General features: G+C 49.1%; 1 protein-coding gene across 2 annotated transcripts; it reads right to left on the reverse strand.

Annotated features, from left to right (window-relative positions):
• Nucleotides 1-486: 486 nt before the first annotated feature.
• On the reverse strand, nucleotides 487-21,644 carry Lman2l (lectin, mannose binding 2 like). Of its 2 annotated transcripts, XM_051204424.1 has the most exons (9): nucleotides 21,426-21,644; nucleotides 20,106-20,224; nucleotides 16,739-16,856; nucleotides 15,894-15,976; nucleotides 7,037-7,069; nucleotides 5,837-5,998; nucleotides 5,638-5,752; nucleotides 2,118-2,237; nucleotides 487-1,800 (listed from the first exon to the last, which is right to left on the reverse strand). In XM_051204424.1, exons 1-9 carry the CDS (start codon nucleotides 21,607-21,609, stop codon nucleotides 1,658-1,660), a joined length of 1,077 nt encoding a protein of 358 aa, XP_051060381.1. In that variant the 5' UTR covers nucleotides 21,610-21,644; the 3' UTR covers nucleotides 487-1,657. The 2 variants fall into 2 exon arrangements, with proteins under 2 accessions (XP_051060381.1, XP_051060382.1); XM_051204425.1 differs by lacking the exon at nucleotides 7,037-7,069.
• Between the last annotated feature and the right edge of the window lie 926 nt (nucleotides 21,645-22,570).

The raw sequence follows: 22,570 nt of genomic DNA on the forward strand, positions 1-22,570 counted from the left end.
CTCATCCTCCCATGGTAAAATCCTTCAGGCCCACTGCTATGACAGTCATCTCAACCTCAACGGCCTGCTTAGGTCCTCTACCACATGGACCCATCCACCCTCCCTGCGAGCTCAAAAGAGACAAAACTACCATTTCTTTTCAGTTCTCCGGGTCCTAAGGCCAACGTCTACATCCCAGTTCATCCCCTTTCTCCCTTATCCTGCTGTGGGAAGGGTTGGGAGGGGCTCTCTCCACCTGCCTGTACCTCTCCTGCAGAAGGGCAATGTACTGCCCTGCTTAATTAGGCACGCGGGAAAGACTGAGCCCTGAGAAGATGAACACCCATCTGCAACCAGGGTGACTCCTCCTCCTCGTCTAAGGACGGATGGGGTGAGGGATGAGCACCCAGGATGGGCAGGGTGAGAGCTGGCATACCGGAGGCTCAGGAAAAAAGGGGAGCCTCCCCACTAAGCCCACCCTAGAAGGCCACTGAGCAGGACTCATGATTGGTTCCATCAGTCACTTTAAGAAATTTCCTTGGGCTTCAGAGATCCAGAAAACTCAGTTTCAGGCCCTCCAGGGAGACCACCCTGTAACCAATTTAATCACAGGGCAGGTAAGTGAGCAGCATGTGACATTTGTAGAATAAGGCAGTGTAAGGGGGTGACACACACAGGACCACACTCAAGCCGTGCGTGCTGCTCAGTGGTCAGAACTTTTCCAGACACAGAGTCTTTTGCTCTCAGAGTCGTTACAAGATCAGCAACTGTTTCTTCGCATTAAGAAGCCGAATCTCCTCTCAGGGTCATGTCCAAGTCCAGAGAATAAGGAAGCTTCTTTTTACTTCCCAAGAATCACGAGAAACAAAACATGCAGCTAAGCAGGCTCCACTGGGTCCAGAGACACCTCCACATGGGCAGAGGAGACAAACGCTGCCCTCTGTGGCACACCTGGACCTGGATGACGCCACAGTTACTCCCACAGCCTCTGTGAAGGTGTCCGAGCTTCTCTCGATTTCTAACTGCTTTTACTCAAACGATCCAAGGGCCTGAAGAGCTCTGATTAGGAAAGCTAAGGACACGGGGACAGACAGGAACAAGGTTCGCCCAGCACAGAACCCAGGCTGAAGCAATGAACTAATGCAGAGAGCCCCGGGGCCACCTGATGGGAGCAGCAAACTTCTTTCCTAGCTCCGAGTGCACAGGGAGAGGATGGTGAGTGAAGGGAGACAGAGAGGCAGGTGTGGCAGAAGTCTCCATCCAGATTGCCAAGGAGCTCCTCAAGTAGGAGGAGGCGTGGGCAAGAGTAAAAGCTACTAAGTGGGCTTCCAGACTCTATGAGCTCTGGTTTTCTAGTTCGAAACCGACAAATGAAGTAGGAGGTTTGTTGTGTCCAGTCCATGCTGGGGTGGCTATCCAATGCTCTAATGCTTTTTTCCATGTCTCTCCATACCTAAGTGGAAGGGCCACAGGGAAAGGCACGTCACAGCTGCTCGGCCCTGGGGGTGGCATCTCCGGCCAGTGACATGTTCCCGTGGATGACCATACGAACGCAGGGTCACCGCCCCAATGACAGAACACAGTCCCTGAACAGCTGGCTAGGTGAGCAGGCTCGCCAGGCTGCACGCTCAGACCCGCAGACCCGGGTAAACCGCAGAGGGACGGGTGCCATCAGGGTTCAGTAGAAGCGCTTTCGGCTCTGGTCTTGCCACTTGTTGTAGAGTATGATACCAATGACGATGGCAAACACGGAAAACACCAGGGAGAAAAAGACGATAAGAAAGAGGGCCAGGCCAGTCAGGGGCGCTGGTGGTGGAGTCACTGAGGAAGCAAAGGAAAACAATCAGGGATAGGGGAGCCCGTCCAGCAATGGGCCAGCAGGCACGCACCCACTTCTGGGGAGCCAGGGCCCTGACCCCCCCCCCCCTGCTCCAGACGGCTCAGTTACAAAGTGGAGCTGCCCATCTGTCACTGCTTGCCTACAACAGGCCGCCGGGAAGGCAGTGCAGGCATCCCATGTGCCTCGGCGGGGCCCAGGAACACCAGCCTGACAGCTGTGGGGGCCAGTCACCCCAGACTGCATGGACACTGCAGCCTCCTCCCTGACCACAGGCTGTTTGCCCGGATCCCACACTCACTCTCAGGCAGCTTCAGATTGTCCACTGAGGGCAGGAATACATCCCGATGAAGCTTTTCTTCTTCTGGGGTCCTCACTCCCGTCAGCTCAAACAACTTCAGGGAAATGACGTCATGATTATCTAGAGGAGAGAGTATAGAGGTTACTCCAGCCGCCTCAACGAGAGGGCTTCTGGAGCTGGTACCCTGGCTGAAGACTCTGATCCGAGCTCCTCTACCCACTGACAGCCGTGGCCTGAAGCAACCTTGAAATCAAAGTAGAAAGGGAACTATTTCAGGGGAGCACAGAGACTAACGGAAGGGGCAACTCTGCAAGTTTCCTCTACATTTAAATACAGAACAGGAATGTAAGAGGAGGAGGATCTAGGGGGAGGGAAGACTAGTAGGAGGGGCTAGAAGACAGGGTGCTGGGACAATGACACACATGGATCAATGTGTCATATGAGCCCCTGTGATGGTGCATGCCTGTCATACCAGCACTTAATTACAGAAGAAAAGGGCCAAGTGTGGTGGCACATGCCTCTAATTCTAGCACCTGAGAGGCAGAGGCAGGAGAGCGGATGCAACTCAAGGCTAACTTGGTCACACATGTTAGACTCAGGCCAGCGAGGGCCAGTGAGACTAGCTCAAAAGCAACAGTGAACCCAACAGATATCAACCTTTTTTTTTTTTTTAAGTTAAAGCTCATCACTTTCTCATTTAAAAGAGTAAGGATGCTGGGTGGCAGTGGTGCACGCCTTTAATCCCAGCACAAAGGAGGCAGGGAGGTGGTTCGCTGTGAGTTCGAGGCCAGCCTGGTCTACAAGAGCTAGCTAGTTCCAGGAGAGCCAGAGCTATGTAGAGAAACCCTGTCTCAGAACAAACAAACAAACAAAAAGAATAAGGAACTGGATATATTCTATGTATTTTAATGGCAAATATACTTAGAATAAAAACCTAAAAATAATGTTGAAAATAACTGGGGCTGGAGAGATGTCTCAGTGGTTAGGAGCACTTGCTTGAGGACCAGGGTTCAATTCCCAGCACCCACATCAAATGGATCAGAACCATCTCATCCGCAGCTCAAGCTCCAGGGAATCTGATACCCTCTTCTGGCTTCCACAGGCAGCTGCATATACTTGTGCACACAATACACATACACACAGACAAATAAAAATCTAAAACCTTAAAAGGAACTGAAGATAATTAAATCCTCTATCAACCATTAAAACCTTTTAGTGGAGAGAGGAGACACAGCAGCACCGTGTTTCTTCTTGGTGGAGCATAGGCACACGCATGCGCACATGCACGTGCGCACACACACACACACACACACAAACGCACACGCACGCACGCACACACACAGAGGCAGACAGAAGAAACGGTCTCCCACTGCCTGTTTGATGGGCCTTGGTCAGGGCAACATTATTTGCAGGGAAGATGATGCCTCCCAGACTCTGTTTCTTTTTGGCTTCTTGTTATTCTGACTGTGATCTCCCTAATGCTGCTAGAAAGGGGATCAAGAAGCTAGAGATGAGATTTCTCTCTTCTAGTGTCTCAGTATAGTCTGTAAGGCAGAGAGTTTCACAGTGCGGTGTGGGTCGGCCTTGACTGAGGGGCCTCCTGCTTCGGCCTCCTGGGTCCTGGGCTCATTACAGGTGTGTGATAGCATACCCAGGCCCCACGTCTCTCCGTTGTTTGCTCTCTGCTTGGTTTTGGCCTTACTATGTAACCCAGGCTGCTAACTTCAAATCTGACTTTTTCATCTCAGCCTTCTTAACGCTGGGGGTTATAGATGCGAGACCCTGTACTTGACTTCTCTGTTTTGAAGCTTTTTTGTTAACTTGGTTTTGGGCTGTGTGTTTGTTTGGCTGACAGAGACAGTGTTTCTCTGTATAACCCTGGCTGTCCTGGGAACTCACAGGGATCCACCCGCTCCTGTCTCCTGAGCACTGGAACTAAAGGTGTGCGCCATCACATATGGCCTTCTGGCTTTTCTCAGAAGTTCTAGGCTTGTAACATGTGTCAGACCTGTTGTCAACTAACTCTTGAGGAAGCTCTGCTCCCTTCAGCGGGGATCCATTTTCAGTGCTTACTTCCTTGAGCCTAGCCTGGACTTCTGGTCATTTCTGTGGACACATCAACAAACCCACAGCAGAAGAAATTGCCTGCATCTTCATTTGGAACATGCTTTTGCTGTCAAAGTCAAGTTTAAACTGCATGGCAGGATAAAAAGCCAGGGCAGTCCATGTATGGCAGCACACATGTAATCTCAGCACTTGAGAGGCTGAGGCACAAAGATCCTGAGTTCTAGCCTCGCCTGGGCTACATAGATCCTATCACAAAACAAAGCAACAAGACGTCAAAAGAAGACACAGAAAATGGACTGTCCCTTTTTTCCTCTCCTTTCTTTTTTGAGGCGGGGTTGCATTTTGTAGCTCAGGGTGGCCTGGAACTGCTCTATAGTCCAGCTCATCCTTCTTCCTTCTCTTTTTTTTGAGACAGGGTCTCACTTTGTAGCCCTAGCTGCCCTGGAACTCACTATGTAGGACCGTGCTGGTCTGAAACTCAGAGAACGACTTATCTTGGCCTCCTCCTTTTTCCTTTCCCTTGCCCTTCTCTGTCCTTCCTTCCTGCCTTCAAAACAAAGCCAGGGCAATGCTCTCTACAGTGTGTGTACATCAAAGCCTGGAGCAGCAGAGAAATATCTGAACTTTCTCAACAAGTGTGATGGTGCATGCCTACAATCCCAGCATGCAGAAGACGGAGACAGGTTGTATCACTAGCTCAGGGCCGGGGTACAAAGCAAGATTATCTTAAAACTAAAACAAACAACAAAACCCCAAATAAGCTAACAAAAGCAATAGCAAAACTATACTTCTACAGATTAGAAGTTTATAGATTTTTTTTTTTTTTTTACATTGGCTGCCTGGGCCAAAATTAGGTAGAGTGTTGGATGTCACTCAAGGAAGGTAAGGGTTTCCGAGTGCTGTGCAATGAGCTGAAGAGTGGTTGGAGAACGGTGAAGACCACAGCACTGTGCACGGCACACCGCAGTTACAAGCGCAGCGCAGCGCAGACGACAAGGGAGAGAGGCAGGGACAAGCGCAGCTCAGCAGGCAGACGGCTAGTAAACTGGACACATGCTCCTTTCCAAAGTGAACAAACAGGGACTGGAGGTTGCTTAGGAGAGGGATGACGGAGCCAAGGGGCAGCGCTGTGAGAAGGGAGGGGAACTGGGCACAGCCGTAAGGGCGTAAGGGCGGGGCGGGGCGAGAAGCCTGGCAGGAGGAAAGGCCGGGAGAGGAGGGGAAGCAAGGCATGCGCACAGGCTGGGCGAGGGCACACGCGCCGAGTGCTCCTGGATACACCTGACCCGAGAGAGCCTGGACTGGAGCTTTTACAGGACCTAGGCAAAACCACACAGCATTCTCAAGCCATATGCATGGCTTCCCACAGCTCTTTCATCTGGCTCTCCTTGGAGAGGGCCTCACCAGCCGTTGGGGACCAAGTGAGGCAAACAGATAAAGCGCAGCGCAATACCGGAGAGATCCCCAGTGATGGAGGAAGTGCCGAAGTAATAGCCCCGGGGGAGACGGACCCCAGGCATGTCAATGCAGTCCCTCCACTCATGCTTGCCATCGATATCCATCATTATCTAGGATAAAGGAAAGACATATGAGGGACAGACCACAGGGGTAGAGGCCGTGCAGACCACCAACCGCAAAAAGACAGGACTCACCGTCAGATGCCTCTTGACATAGCGAATCACGAGGAAGGTGTCATAACGGAGATTTCGGACGATGGCCGTGCAGCCCCCCAGCTCTGTGGGCCGCCCATCCCGCTCATGATCATAGCTGAGAGAGCCGTTGTTCACCATGGCTGAGATGTAGGGGAATACGCGCTGGGACACAGAGAGGGAAAAGGAGACAGCGAGGAAGAACTCTTAGCAATGACTGCACAGCAGCGGAAGGGAATGAGCACCTTTTGGGCGAGCAGAGCAAACCACCCTGCCTCATTTTAAGCACCACCCCCGAACCCACGTACAGATGGTCACACAGGTAACGCGGACCCGGGAAGCAGTGGACTCCACACACATGGTGTTAGTAGTTCCCCTTGCTCTAGACCTAGGGTAGGCCTGAAGCAGCCCTGCAGGACGCTGGAGTCTGACTGCTCCTCCCAGCAATCACCGTTTGGTGCTTACACACTGGGAGTTTCCTTCCAACGGACAGATTCCTTTCTCCCCAGCTGTGCTGGAAGAAAAGGAAAATCATCTTCCAGGTCTCCACTTCAGCCCTATCCCTCTGCCCAAGCAAAGCGTTTCGCACACACACACACACAGCAGGTATTGTGAAATACCTGTTTGAGTGGGCAGGGAAACCTTTCCAGTCTGGATAGCTCCTTTCAGACTCTAAAATCCTACCAGTATATGATGCTAAATGAAGTAGGAGCCAGAAAGCAATGCTGGCACAGGCTCTGAGTGGGCTTCCGTAGCCACAATCACTCTGCTCAGTCCATGCACACATAACTTCCAAGAACGCCAATAGTAAGAGAGCAACATGCCCCTTATAGGAAAACTTAAAGGTTTCCACGTTACCTACTTGGGTCCCCACTACTTAGGAGGTGCCTTCTCTCCAACAGAGCTGTAAAAGTAAACTCTTCCTCACAACTGAAGAGCTAACCATTCCAGAATAATCCCAGGGCAAGTGGATGCAGAGGGGGAGGGGAGGGGAGGGGAGGGGAGAGGAGGGGAGGGGAGCACAAGGCATGCTGCTGCTTGGACGAGCTCTACACTGTCCCAGTCAACATGCAGGGAGGAAATGCAGTCAAGACCAGACACTTGGGACCCCTGAGACAACAGCCACGTGGATCCTAAGCAGCAAGAAATGTCAAATGGACACGTGGGAACAAGGGATGACGACGTGAGTCAAGAGCCGGGTACCTGGACTCCTGGAGAATAGCGCCTCTTCTGGGCCTGAGAGGGTCCAGCAGGTTATTACAGAAACAAGATAGGACACAGAACACAGGAGACCAAGTCAGAAAGAGACAGCCTCGGAAGAGCTGTGACCCTGCTGTAGTGGGCGAGTCACCAACCTAAATCCCTAAACAGGGTTTTAGGGTCCACAAAGGGCACTCAGCAAGTTCTTGAAGCTCTCACAATCTATGCCAGAATGCCCGCACAGGTGCTGGCACCTGTGTGAGGCTGTCTGGTACTATCATCAGCGTCTCAAGAGCCTACTACAAAGGCCTCTATCCCACGGAAGGACCTGGGGCCTTTAGCAGTTTATAAAGCACACCATCTTGCACTGCCCAAACACGACTAGGTTATGTCTCCCAGACCACTGTATCTCTTCTTTAGCAATGGAGTGGGGGTGGGGGTGGAGAAGGGACACACACACACACACACAAAAACACTAAACTCTTCAAAATTTGAGATGTCTTCTTGTATTGCTCAGGGTCTCAGGATACAGCTCTTGCCCAGAAGGCAAAATTCCCACTGTATGAGACCATGAAATTAACTCTAATCCAAAGGGATCATTTCCCTCTAATTGAGCCTCATGGACATACATTTCCAAATAGCTGTTGTCATTCTAGCCTACAGCATGGGGGCAGGGTGGAGCTCCGTGGGAGCGCAGCAGTAAGGGTTAGAAATTCACTGGGCTTGGGGGCACTTCAGCTCTGCCTCAGCAAATTTCCACAGCTCTAAAAATAAAGTACCAGCACTGAGAGGAACCTGCACAGGCTCAGCTCAGCCTGGTTCACAGAGGGTGGGGGAAGGGATCCCACAGCACTCACTCCTCTCATCCTTAGTGAGCACCTAAGAGTCGGCACTGGTGTCCAGTGGGAAACAAGCAGGACTCGTATCTGCTCTCACAGAGCTAACCCAGAGTCGGAGAGGCAGAGAGCAAGCAGAGAAATAAAATTGTTTCAGGCAATGATAACTGTTATGATGAAAACAAAAAAGGCAACACGATGGGTAAGGGGACTCTGCTCTGATGGGACCCACCATGTGATCTGACATGTAAGAACAAGAGGTCGGCATACTGAGAATCACAGAAGACAGGTGTATGGGAAACCCAGCTGGTGAGGAAGAGCTGGTGTAAGACCAGACGCAGGCAAAAGCATATCAGCCTCATGGATCAGTGGTGGCCCCAGAGCAGCTTCCCAGAACACACAGAGGACCGAGAGCTATGTAGTCCATCCATGGGTGATAAGTCACCATAAAGTTAGTCTTGTGCAACTGTCATTTAGAGCAAGGTAATTACCAGCGTGTTATTAAGGTAATTAACAGAAATGGGATTCTGAGAAAGCTTGTAACTTCAGTGAACAATTAAGGAAAGGAAGGGATTAAAAAATGCCCTGGGGTGCTCTGATGACCCCAAGATTTGCTTCTATTATCACCTCTAATCACAAGTTTAATTTGGAAGTTTAGAATGCCTAGGATAGCACTCCTTAGTCAAGGCTGCCCAACTCTTCCCAGGGCTGGTGTGACATCTGATCATCTATGAATAGTCAGATGGCAAGCGGTGCCCAAGTCGACCAGAGGAGCTTTTCATCTTTACAGGACTCCAGTTAAAGAATTTCACAGTCATCTAGAGTGGAGCACATCCTTGTTTTTGTTTTGGTTTGGTTTTTTTGAGACAGGGTTTGTCTATGGCTTTGGAGCCTGTCCTTGAACTTGCTCTGTAGACCAGAGATCAGCCTGCCTCTGCCTCGCAAGTGCTGGGATTAAAGGTGTAAGGCACCACCTCCCGGCTGTTGTTTTTGGTTTTTGAGGCAGAGCTTCACATGGCTCTGGCTTGCATCAAACTCTGTGCAACCAAGGATGACTCTGAGTTTCTCATTTCCCTATCTATACTTCCCAAGTGCTGGGAGTAACGAATGTGCCACCATACCCAGTTTCATGGACATCAAATCTAGTGCTTCCTGAATGCTCTGGAAGTACTCTAATGGAGCTGCACCCTCAGACCATGACATTCAGTCAAAACGAGACACCGCACTAGATGACATTGAGACCCATAGCCCCAAAGCTACAATCTGTCTGCTTAGCAACTCACACTATGCCTCCAAGCCTTACCTCACACAGGAAGTCACTGGATGCCAGTTCATTCTCTGCTCCTAGTTTGGAGTGTTTAACGTGTTTCTTGCATAGCCACCGATTTCTCGAGGCAGCAGATTGACTGACAGCCTTACAGTTACAACAAAACTCGGAAAAACCACACTGACCTAGGCAAGGTGGGCGTTTCCTTCCTAGTTTCGGAGTTACCAAAAATAAGGAATTCCTACCTGTTGTCCAAATGAATACTGTCCATAGCACAGGAAATGTTTCCAAACTTTGTACTGTGGAGCTACTTGTGGTTTCTAAAGCGACCCTTTACTACTAGCTTATTTTTGTTTTGCTGTGGGTATTTTTTTGTTTGTTTGTTTGTTTGTTTTTCAAGACAGGTCCTGAACTTGCTCTCTGTAGCCATGTGGGTTCTGGGAATTGAACCTGGGCCCTCTGGAAGAGTAGCCAGTGCTTTTAACCACTGAGCCATCTCTCCAGCCCCTTACTGTTTTTTGTTTGTTTGTTTGTTTGTTTGTTTGTTTCTTTCTTTCTTTTTGGGAGGGGTTGGTTTTTTCAAGGCAGGATTTCTCTGTAGCTTTGGAACCTGTCCTGTAACTCGATAGATCAGGCTGGCCTTGAACTCACAGAGATCCTCCTGACTCTGCCTCCCAAGTGCTGGAATTGAAGGCTTGAAGATGTGAGCTACCACTGCCTGGCCCCTCACTTTTCTTAATAAATCAACTTCTTTTACTTTGCTTAAGAAAAAAAAAAAAAAAATGTTTGTGAAGGAGCTGGGGATGTGGCTTAGACGGGAGAGTGCACAAGACCTTGGGTTGGACGCCCAGTGCCACATAAAACTGGGCATGGTGGCACATGCCTATAAGTCCACAGTCATCCTTGGTTACACAGAAAACTCCAGGCCAGCACCAAATACGTGAGACCCAGTTTCTCCTTACCATCTCTCCAAAAGGATACTCAAGGACTTTTGGATTGGATTTATGGAGTCTATGCTAAAATCTACAGGTCTAAAGCACATAATTTGGTCACCTAACAGAAAAGAGCAGAGACCTGGGTCCTAACCATCTTACACTGCTCATGGCTGCGTAGCTCTGGATGAGCTCTGTGACGTCCGCATCACTATTTTTACTGCAATCCGGGAGGATGATGTGTGCAGCTCACAGGATGAACTACAGGAAGAAGATGACAAGGGTGGACCACCAGGTATAATGCCTGGCATTCAGCTACGTAACTGCTAAATTAATGAAATTTTAGATTGGACATTGTTCAAAGCCAAACATTCATGATTGAGGGGAGTGATTTCCTTGGCTGACATGGATCACTAAAATGTCAAGAAACATTTGGATGTAGATACTCAATTTCTTTTCCTTTTTTCTTTTTCTTTTTTTCTTAAATTAAGTCATTTATAATACCATTTTACAAAAACACATTTTAACACCAAAAGAACAAAGAACTATGCAACTTCCTAAAACACACTCAAATACACTTAGCACACAGGAATTCACTTCTCTGTTCAGAATCTGGACAGGGAAACTTCTGGCAACAGCTCACTAACCCAAACTCACTAAGCAGCACAAGGGAGCACTTCAGGGGTATTGCTTAGCAACCTGAGCCTGCCACAAACTGTTACTATGTCCCTGACACTCTAAGCTAAGAGGTGAGGGGGGGGGGGGACACAAAAGAAGACAGTCACAGCAGCTATTGCCACGATGTCTGCCAAATGTTCCCCATGAATCCATTGAGGGGAATGAATGAATGAGAAACAGCAGCGTTTACTGGAGACTAAGTCTTCAGGGCACTGTGCTCAGTGATGGACTCACGATTCCACTTAGTTCCCAGCCCTACAGTACTAGGAGCCTCGGTTTTAAGATTACATCTATGTATCTTGCAAGGGAAGGGAACAACTGTGTGCCATGGGGACAGCTTGAGGGAGCTGGCTCTCTCCTTTCAACCATGGCGGGCCTGGGAGTCAAACTCACAAGACAACAAGCACCTTTAATAGTTGAGCCATCTCTGATCCACAGAGTCCTCATGTTACAGGTCAGTATGGTGGATACCTAGGACCCCTATACTCAGGAGGGAGAGGCAGGAAGATCGCTGCACTTCAAGACCAGGCAGAGATACAAAGTAAGACCCTGTATTTTTAAAAACAAAGTTCCAAATGTCTAATTCTTAAAGAAAAGTCAGACATGTACCTGAAGCACAAAGTCATAGGGCCAAGTGGTCCCAGATAAAAGACTAAGAGAGGGAGTAAGAGGGTGGCTCAGTGGGGAAAGGCACTTGCTGCCAAAGCTGGCAACCAGAGTTTGATCCTTGGAGCCCACAGGGTGGAAGGAGGAAGCCAGCTCTACCAAGCTGACCTCTGACCTTCACAAGTATGCACCCAGACCCGCACACAAAATACACGTGGTTTTTGTTTGCTTGTTAAAATAGGACCTGGGTTTTCTATTACTAAAAAGACACAAAGGGGCATTTGGCAAATCTGAGTTAGGCCTGAAGATTTGTAACAGTGTGTTTATTTTTTTTCTTTGTTTTGTTTTTGCTTTTAGGAAAACACACAAGTATTTAGGGCTAAGGAAGCAATATGCAGCTTGGAAGAAAATAAAATGTACCAAGTGTGGTGCGCATGCAGAGGGACACAAAAGGTCATAGGCTGAGAGCAAAGAGGTACATGACTATAACCCCAGCTACCCGGAGAGGGAGGCTGAGGTACATGACTATAACCCCAGCTACCCGGAGAGGGAGGCTGAGGTACATGACTATAACCCCAGCTACCCGGAGACGGAGGCTGAGGCAGGAAGGGTACCTGGGTCCAGAAATTTGATGCCGGCCTGGGTTGTATCAGAAAGGTATAGTCTAAGACTCTCTAATGGACTAACAATCTATAAACCTAAAACTTTTCTCAAAATAAAGATTAATTTGAATCTAGTATTCTTATCTCAGGCTCTCAGATCTCCTTTCACAATTATGTTTTTAGAAAGTTGCTATATGATTCACCATTTTCATTTTTTATAAAAAGATGTTTGTACAGATTTGTCTCTTTTTTTTTTTTTCTGCTCTAGATTTTCTGTAGTAACAGAACAAATGGCTCGTCTACTAAATGCTGCTAGGAGCCAAGCTCCTCCCTCAGACAGGGAATGCAGCTCTCAACGCCGCTTCCCTTACCAAACCGGGTACTATGGTACTCCTTAGCGACTCTTTGTGCAGGGACCCGCGAAGGGACTCGGAGTAACTGAGCAGTGCCCACACCACTCACAGCAGGCGACAATCAGACAAACCTCACCACATGACTCCATCAGCTCCAAACCCCCATTAACTCTGACTCTGATCTCTCTCAGCTCCTCAAACAAAGACTATGGAAAAAGTGGCACTTCCAGGTCCCCTAAATGACACTTACACACTTGAACATCACTATGAGCTAAGAAACTGGGGGAAAAATGGAGTCACATCTAAGTTTTATAACAAATAAACATTAAGAAGTCAAGAGTTCCTTTGAAAAAGAATCCCTCTGGAAGTTGCTGGCGCATGCCTTAAATCCCAGCACTCGGGAGGCAGAGGCATGTGGGACTCTGATTTTGAGGCCAGCCTGGACTACAGAGTGAGTTCCAGGACAGTCGGGGCTATACACGGAAACCCTGTCTCAGAGGGAGGGAGGGAGGGAGGGAGGGAGGGAGAAGAAAAAAGGACTCCGTGGGCCCAAAGTAAAAAGACCAGTGGGATTAGTTTCTTTATGGAGATAAGGACTAAGGGAACACATGATGTACATACATGTGTGCTTGTATGTCTGTGGTGCTAGTATGTGTGGGGGCGGGGCAGGGGGTTAGGGACTGAGCCCGGGGCACTCCATATTCTGGGCATGAGTCCTATAACTATTTCCTTAGCTTAGAATGTTGTCTTTAAGACACCGGTGTCAATTTTCTTCCAGTTAAAAGGAAGAAAAATAAATAAATTGATGTGTATATCGTTCTTGGCGAGTGTGTCCAACACTTCTTCCAAGCTAGCTTAGTCTGGAGAGCTGCTCACTTCACTCTCCAGCCAGACGCTTCTCTGCTGTGGGTGAGGCTCAAACATATCCCAGACAAGAATGAGGGCCAAGCCTGCCAACACTTCTACTTCTGTGCTGTTCTTCCTGAAGTCTCTTGTCACTAGACTCTGATTTCCCCTCAGCGCTCACCAATGTGGCTTCATGAGCAAACATGTTCGTCAGTGGACAAGCTGAAGACCAAAAGGTGCCAAAGGGCTATGGACTCATCTTTCAACCATTTCCAACTCGACAGCGACACTCACCCACCAAAAGTGCGTTAAGGTGGTGAATATCATAAATTCTGAACACTTTATCACTCCACAACTCTGCCCACCGTAGTCACTCTCTCCCTCCCAGCCTGACAGCCCCAGCCCTAGACAACCACCCTTGCCTCTGTGGATCTGACATTTCATAGGGATGGGCTCGCACAATAGGCAGGGTTCTTGTGACTGGGTTCTTTCTTGTAATCAAGTCCCCCATATTGGAACCCACATCGATACGTATTTTATCACTGAGTATTTCAGCTGATGAACATCTGAGGTGCATCTGATTTGTCTGTTGTGAACATCTTGCATAAGCCTTTTTGGAGACGCTTTTATTTGTCTTGGCTGTGCATACACAAGTGCATTCTCTCAGGATAAAAGCATCTCTACCTTCAGCTATCTGAAGATGATGGAGAATATCTATTCATGTTCGGTGGCATTTATTCATCTTCTTCAGATAAACATCTATTCAGATTCTCTGCTTATTATTTTACTGGCTTGTCTTTCAGACAATAGTTACTAATATAATAATTCTCTATACACTCTAGAAGAGGGCATGGGATCTACACAACTAAACTTATGGTTGTGAGCTATCATGGGGGTACTGGGAATTGAACCTGGGCCCTTTGCAAAAGGACCTGGTGCTCTTACCTGCTGAGCTATCTGTCCAGTCCCAAGTTACAGCTTTTGAGGAAGCCCAGTTTGCCTGTGCTTCCTTTTGCCATTTTTGCTTTTGTTACCATAGATAGCTAAAAAGCCTATGCCTGGCACCCCTCTGTGTAAGAGTAAACCACACCTTTTATTTTATCCTCTGAAACATGGAAAAGAAGACAATTTGCTACGTTCTTTGGACTGAAGAGAAGCTCAGAGAAATCACATATACGAAATTACTTAAAGTCTCGTCTCTCAAGGAAGAAATCAACAGACGGGAAGACAGTGGATGGGAGGGGGGAAGCACCAGGGGTTGAAAGCAAGCCTCGGAATGGGCAGGCCCTACGATGGTTGCTGCCCTGGACAAGATAACCTCTCCTAGCCTGCTCATTCCCTGGTAAAGAGGAGTCGCACCGTGATTGCTCTGGTGCTGACCTACAGCCCAACCACCCGGCACACGGTCCCAGGATGCTAATGTGCCTAAGAGGGAAGAGGATGAACAGTCAGGGGCGCAGCTCCCAAACGTGCAGCATAACAGGGCTGGGGCTGCCTTCTCTCCAGCCTCTATCTGATGCTCTGTATTCCCTCGTGCTCCCCGCCCTCTCTCAGAGTGCTCCCCGCCCTCTCTCAGAGTGCTCCCCGCCCTCTCTGAGTGCTCCCCGCCCTCTCTCAGAGTGCCGCCACATACGCTTTCCCTCGTCATCCAACACTGGTTCCCATCATGGTTAGGGGAGTCTGCCGTGTCCTCTCAGAGTGCCCCAGAGTCTCCACCAATCTCCGCAGAGCAGAGCAGAGCAGAGCAGAGACTACTCTGGTCTTGCTAATTCCCAGAGCCTGGCATCTAGCAAGGCTGGAACACAGAGCCCAGAGGAAACAGGGAAACACACCTCTAACTGACCCACCCCAGAAGGCTACTCACCTAACACGGGTCTCACTTTCCAGCCCCTCTAAAGAGAACAGTGGGAAATTCTGACTGTTACCCCTGAGTGCGGCATATACAGTGGCCATCGCACACATTTTAAACTTTTCCTGATAAACCTTTGGGGGAAAATAAGTGGCTCCCGTCTCCATTCCCAACCTTGCCCCCTGTAGGGAGCCCAGTAATGACTTGTCATTTTTCTACCTTCTGATGGCAACGCCACAGGAGAGAGGATACAGTCCTGTGCCAGGATAAGAAAGTACTAAAGAACCTCAGGGATAGTTAAAAAGCTCAGTAACGTCTAGACATTGGGTTCCATCAGGGTATCAGATTTGAGGCAGGCGTGCTGGCTCCCATTTATAATTCCAGGACTCAGAAGGCTGAGGATGAAGATTGTGGTTAGCTCAAGGCCAGCCTGGGCTACACAGTGAGACCTCATCATAAATAAATGCCATGGTTTCACCAACTTCTTTCTATTTGCATGCTTTCTTACACGTGACAGGAAGTGCTGGAAAGAAGCTAAAGATGCTAGAAAGGGCGAGCATGTGCCTGAAGAGCCTCATCTTTCCCCCTGCTCTGGCCCTAATCTAGGAGCCAAGACACCGCCAGCCACGCGTGCTCAACTCCAGTGGCTGCCTTATGGAAAGCAGTGAGGCCGCTCTGGCAGTACAGACAGCACCCAGTGTGACGTCATCCCTGAAGGACTGCTGGGTTCACAAACAGTTCCTTCCGGAGAAAAATAAAAACAAAACACTGCCAAGGACATTAACTTTGGAAGGTCAACAGACTGTCTCGCCGTGCCCTCCGGTACACTGCCCCTGAGGGGAAGAACTGTGAGGTCAGTGTGGCTGCCCTAAGCTCGACACTCGCCATTACCTCTTGCTGCTTCTCCTCATTGGGATAGGTGTCTACAAACACTCCCAGCCCCACAAATTTGTCCATGTTTCCAAACACAGGCCCTAGAGAGAGAGAACAGATGATGAACAATGACATAAAGCCAAGAGTTGACAAAGGATAATATCTTCTATGACAGAGGAAAAAATGATACTCCAATGACCGTCAGGCATTTCCTAAGATGAGCACACGCAACACATAAAAGCACCCAGCAAAGGGCATGACCTCCAACTGAGCCCACGGAACAGCTATAGTCGTTTGTTGCTGAAGGCAGGAAAAGAGGGAAAGCCACTGTAACCTTGTTTGGTACTCTAGAAGCTCCCTGATCCAGACTGGTTGCTAAGACACCCCTACCTACAGGATTCTGCTTCGCAAACACTTGGTAAAGAGTATGTCCCCAAGAGAGAACTGAATTCCCAAGTTCTGTTTCTCGTTGCAAGAGATCGGGTCAAATCAGGTTCAGCCTGCCATCCACTTGGAGCACTGACTCCAACAGCAGCAAGGGAAACAGAAGACTGTTGAGTGTGTATGCCCACAAGAGGCCAGCTCACTGGTCGCCAGTGTTCACTAGAGCCAGTGCGTTCAGCCAGCCAATGGCCAGGCTTCACAGGGAAGCACAGTAAGAAACCAACAAGTAAGAAAACATCGCACGATGAGCCAAGTTCAGACTGCTTAGGACTCACAACCCCATTTTAGAGACTCAACAGGTTAACGTTCACTTAAAGACATCAAGGGAGAGAGAAAGCTAGAAGGGCCTTCTCAAAAAGAGGGACCGGGAATCAACAGGCCTGCTACACCCATCGGGAGAAACCCAGGGTCCCTAATACCTGGCTGCATTCGATCCTTTGTGTACCAGATTGCCAGGCCATCGCCATGCAGATTCTTCTTCCCTTGTCCATGGATCTTGAAGTGCACCTGCAGCTCCCAGTCTTTCAGGAAACATGGCTGACATGAGGAAGACAGAGGCAGGCGTAAGGGAACAGCACGAGATCTGAAGCCCATAAAGAAAGGCCTCAGCAGCAATCTACAGTCTCGGAAAGCATCTTTGGTAACAAGGCGAAAGTTAAAATGAAACCCTGTCATGAAACTAAACAGACTGGCCCATTCAACCATTTAAGGTACTGGGTACAAAAGGTAAATAAACCACCAGATTGTTCTCACGTCCATCTTCCAGCAGAAACAGGATGGTACAGGCAAGCTGGAAAGGCATGTTGGTCTGCCATGACCACACATCTACCCAGAAGCCACCTCAGCCAGCTGGGTAAAGAGGGTTGACTTAATACTTGTTTGCTACTGAAAATTATTCCTCTGAAAGGAAGACTCTAAAAAGCTGGGCTTCCAAGAAAGGTCAAAGCCTCATTCATTAAAGAAGAAAAAGGAAGAAAAGCTAAGTCTACACACAGGTTCCCAGAGGTAATGAGCGGATGCTATGAAGAACTCTAATTAGCTAAAGCTGGCATTTGGCCAAGCTGAGGGGCAAGCCTGAGTTACAATCCCCACACCTTCCTGCCTCTTGGAACAAGAGGAACAGCCTCTTGCAGGAGGGGGAACATAAAGGGGGCAGGTGTCACTCAGCCTTCTGTCCGGTTTGGGAATTAGACCCGAGCAGGTGGTGAGTGGCTAGTTAAGTGTTCAACACTTACCGAGTTCTCAGGAAAAACCAGGGGGAGCACAGTATTTGGCTGGGGCAGGCAGCAGCTAGTTAAAATCTGCTGTGAAGGGTTCGGCTGGCTTTGGCCAGGTGCAGCCAAAGGGTTTCTAAAAGCCTGCTCTGGACCCTGAGCAACACATCGCTTGATCGTTTTCAGTGTTTGCTTATTTGTTTTTAATTTCTGGGACATCGTCCAAAAGAATTCACATTAGGAGTAAAGTCAAAATGAAAGCAGGTTGGACACTTTCACAGCAGGGAGCCCTGGAGTCTCCAACAGTCTGCCCTATTCTGCCTCCTCACCTTGGGTCACCTCTCTGCTATTTCATTCTAGTTTTCAGGGCAAGAAAGAGTTCAGTGGCAGAAAGCTGTCCTGCGGCCAGGACCTGCACCACAGTCCTGGAAGAAGGCAGGGCCAGAGAAGCGAGTCAGGAGGTATTTGCTGCTAATTCTTGACCGTGGGTATCACAATGCTATATAGTTTTGCTCAGGGTGATGTTTAACAGTGGTTCTGAAACTCTGCTGCGCGTTTGAAAACCCCAGGGACCTAGCCATAGGTGGTGGCTGACGCCTTTAATGCCAGCATTAGGGTACTAGACGCAGGTGGATCTCTGAGTTTGAGGCCAGCCTGATCTACGGAGCAAATTCCGTACAGAGAAACCTTGTGTCAGGGAGGAGGAAGGAAACCCGATGGCCAAATTGCACCCTATTCCAGTTAAATCTGGGGTGGGACCCAGGCATTAACTCTAGTGCACAGCCAAATTTGAGAACCACTTGCACAAGCTACATATCCTACTCAAATAGCTCAAAAATAATTCTTCGGTTCAAATACAGGCATCAGGGAATTTTATAAATGCTTGTGTACGATAACTTAATAACCCACTAAGAGCAGGTCTGATAACAGTGTATACTTCTGTTATCCTTGTAGGAAACTTTGCACAGTCTTTTCATGCCCGATGTCTGATAACTCAGACAGGCACATCCAACAGCATTAGGACCTCAGTTTAACAGGTAAGACATAGAAACCCGAGAGGCTAAGACACCTGCCCAGGATTCATGGTGGCTGGGTCACCAGACTGGATTTAGAACCCAAGGCAGTCAGTTGGTGCTTGCAGGTTTTTGCCATACCCCATATTGAGCTCAGCACTACAATCTAGGTTAGGGGCCAGCCTGTGCCGATGGCTCGCAGAACAGGTGCTCTTACCCTCCGCCCCTTCAGAATTCTTGGTTAGAGAAAAAGGAACAGGGAAAACAAAGCCCTCTTTTATGGGACCATACTCACAGCATCTACAGCTAATGAGAGAAACCACAGGAGTGTAAGATCCCCCTCCCCCACTTATAGGAGGCAAGGAGGAAATATCAATGGATGCCAAAGTCATCCCTACGTGGTGTGGGAAGGACCTGGAAGGTTTAGGAAGGCCCTAGAAAACAAAAAGGATCATCTTACACTTGCACAAAATCACTGTGCAGCCACACCAGATGCTCCCTTCTTGCCATCATAGCTCAAGGAAGACAAGGTTGCTAGAAAAGGTTCAGGGAACAGACAAAATGACTAGAGTGGCTCAGAGTGATTTTTACACTGAAACAGAAACTTACGTTCTGGGCTGAAACAAGGAAAGGCTACTAGGATCATGTTTGGGATATATGCATTTCCTAACGCTTACTAATACTTATTTATTTATTTAGTGGTAGTGCCCCACTGGGTTGCCCAGGCTGAGATTGAATTTCTGGGCTTAACTGTTTCCCCTGCCTTAGCCCCCTCAAGTAACTAGAACTACAGGGGCATAGCACCATATCCAGAGTAGAGAGGTTGAATCACAGGTTTGAGGCCAGCTTGGGTTACATGGTAAGAAACAAACAAACAACAAAAACAGTAACAGCAACAAAAATAAAACAATAGTTTGTTTTGCAAAGTAATGAAATAAGGTTTAAGCTATTAAACCGGGCTATGGTGGTACACATCTTTAATCCTAGCACTCGGGAGGCAGAGGCAGACAGAACAAGAGATAGTTCCAGGGCAGCTTCCAAAGCCACAGAGAAACCATGTCTTGAGAAACAAACAAACAAACAAAAACAAAACAAAACAAAAAAGATTCAAGCTACTAAACCCAAAGATGTGGTTTATCAGGCTAACGAGAACATGAATTACTTGCTCTAATGATAGTGCAACAGAGAAATATCTGATTTCTTTGTTATGAAGTTCACTATTACCTCTGAATCAAAGACTTTTACTTTTTTAACGTTTATTTGTTTTTATTTATGTGCATTGGTGTTTTGCCTACATGTATGTCCCTGTGAGGGTGCCGGGTGACCTGGAACTGGAGTGACAGACACTTGTAAGCTGTGTGTGCTGGGAACTGAACCCGGGTCCTCTGCTTAGGAGCAGACAGTGCTCTTAACGGCTGAGCCGCCTCTCCAGCCCTCTAAAGACTTTTATCATCCTTAGAAGATGGGATGCTGGGAAAGCTGGCAAAGGAAGTAAACTCAAAAGTCACTTCCGAGCTCTTGTATGACATCCAGGGTCCCTAGCACAGGAAGCCTCTTACCACCCGATTCCACAAGGCGCCCTGTTTACTTTGCATGTCTGGAGTGAGACGGATATACTGGGTCATCACCATGGCATTGCCCATCAGGTTCCACAGCGAAGAACTGCTCGTCCCCACACCTATGGGACGGGACACATCAATCAGTGCACCCTCCTCACCGATTAGTTCTCAAAGCCCCCCACAGACCCCACCAAGGTTGCTGCCATTATCTTTTCCTGCCCAGGCTGATCTCAAAATCCTAGATTCAAGCAATCCTTCTGCCTCAGCTGCTGAATGACTGAGACCATGGGTACTTGTCATCACGCCAAGCTTCCTTCAGCTATGTCCTTCAGGGGAACCCAACACACCGCAGCTGTCATTTCTGCATGGCGCAGTCAGTAACCACCGTTCAGATTTACCCATTTTGTGTGTGGCTGACCTCCAGCACCGTGGAAGGACAAGCATTTTCTCACTTAATGCCAAGAGACTGACCCTCAAAACCCTGTGGGCTTAATCATATGCCCCCTTTAAAATCAGTCTCTCAAATGTGAAGCTGATTCTCCCCCCAAGTCTCTCGGACTAAGTATGTCCGGGCTGTAAACCAGTCTGACACATAGTATCAGCAAGGTTAAGAAGGTACTCAATGCACCTGCTAAACGCATGACATTTTAGTGACAGCACATAGCTTTCTGCGGTTTGACCCTTGTTCTCTGCACCCGCAGCTCTGTGGGAAAAGCAAACTCGTACGAAGCTATCTGCACTCGTTTCTCTTCTTAGCAGACACCTGTGTCAATCTTCTGGCACTGAGTGGTGCTTAGAGACCTAGAAATCCCTAAAGAGAGCAAAGCTAACCAGCCTCTTTCATCATCAGAGCTCGCGGCCTGGGAAGGAGCAGGTGTTCTAAACAGCAAACAGACTTTTTTCCCCCCTCCCCTCCGTTCTCCCAAGTTCTACCCGGGTTCTTTCTCCTGCTTTTTATTTCTGGAGCAGCCACCGCTCCATCCCGCCCTGGGCTGCTTGGCTCATCGCTAACGGTCCTCAACCATCCCTCATGATCCTCAGTTCTCTCCTCCTGGTGTCCAGCTCCCAACTCGTTCCCCTGAGCCCGGCGCGGGTGACATCTGAGAGCCCTGCCTAACCTACTAGAAACTTCCAGGGCTCGGGAAGGGACGCGGTGGGGGCGGACCCTGTCCTTGGGACCTGTGGCTCATCAGCGGGACGGGGATCCTGGAGGGGGGCGGCCCCTCCCGCTGGCGGCAGCGGGTCTAAGCCTCACCCCGCGCCGCCCAACTTAGTCCCCACGCCCGCCCCTGCGCGACCACCTCGCCCCGGGCGCCTCACCCTGGTAGGGCTTCGACAGCGAGTGCTCGCGTTTCAAGTACTCCACCGCTTGTCCCGCCCTGACGTGCCACGGGCCCTGCACAGACCCCAGCAGGAGGAGAAGGAGCAGTAGCCTGGCCCCGTCCCGAGCCCACGCGCGCAGCCGCCACCGCCGCCACCAGGAGGGTCTCCCTGCCGCCGCCATCTTTCCCACCGCCGGCCCTTCATCAGAAAGCCCGCCCCGCTGCCAACCCATTGGCCTGCAGAACCACCGGCCCGCCCTCCCATTGGTTCCTGGGGAGTCCCCGCCCCCGCAGGTGAGTATCTCACCGATTGGCTGCCCGGTAGCAGTTGCCTTGCCAACCCAGGCAAGGGGCGTTGCCGAATGCCCAGACTTTTTTTTTTTTTTGTCCTGGGCTTCGTCAGGCCTGCTAGTTACAGTGATTCTTCACTTTGTTACTGCGTTCTGTAGTAAAGTTAAAGCGGTAAAACATTTCCCCCCCCCCCCCGATCCCAAGCAAATGTTCTACCGTCACCGCCATTCGCATTTACCTGACCGCCAAGCTATCAGTCACGACGGCGGCAAAGAAATGAAAGGAGCAATAGACAAATCCCTTGGTAAAGGACCTGGTCTAAGATGTGGGGGAGCATTAGGTAGTCCCAGCACTCTGGAGACTGAGGCAGGAAGATGGGAAGGTCAAAGCAACCTAAGTAATTCATTAAAATGAGACAGCTAGCAAATTATAAAATGTATAAAAGACTAAACGAGCACTACCAACCAACGCCACCTGATGACATTTATATAAATGAAATAAATGAAATGTTTGCCAAACCGTGGTGGGAAATTGAAAACACACAACCCATTCCCTTTCCATAGCTTCTTTTATGCCACAACAACCTGTGTCCAACATGGTTTCATCGTCTTGTTATTAACCAGCCCTTAATGGTTTGCCCTTATCTTCAGAAAGGAGCACCAAATACCTTGACGGGGCACATAAAGCTCTCTGCCATCTGGCCCTGACCCTCCCTTCGAGCCAAACTGCCCACAGAGTCCTTATTTCGCCAACATCTTCCAGCTTCCTAACCTGGTTGCTCACTTTGGCTTCCTCTTACCTACTTCCTCCTGGAGGCTTTCCTTGATTCTCTCGGGCCAAAGCACGTGTGCG

Source organism: Phodopus roborovskii, unplaced genomic scaffold (genome assembly GCF_943737965.1).
Source record: "Phodopus roborovskii unplaced genomic scaffold, PHOROB, whole genome shotgun sequence".
NCBI lineage: Eukaryota > Metazoa > Chordata > Mammalia > Rodentia > Cricetidae > Phodopus > Phodopus roborovskii.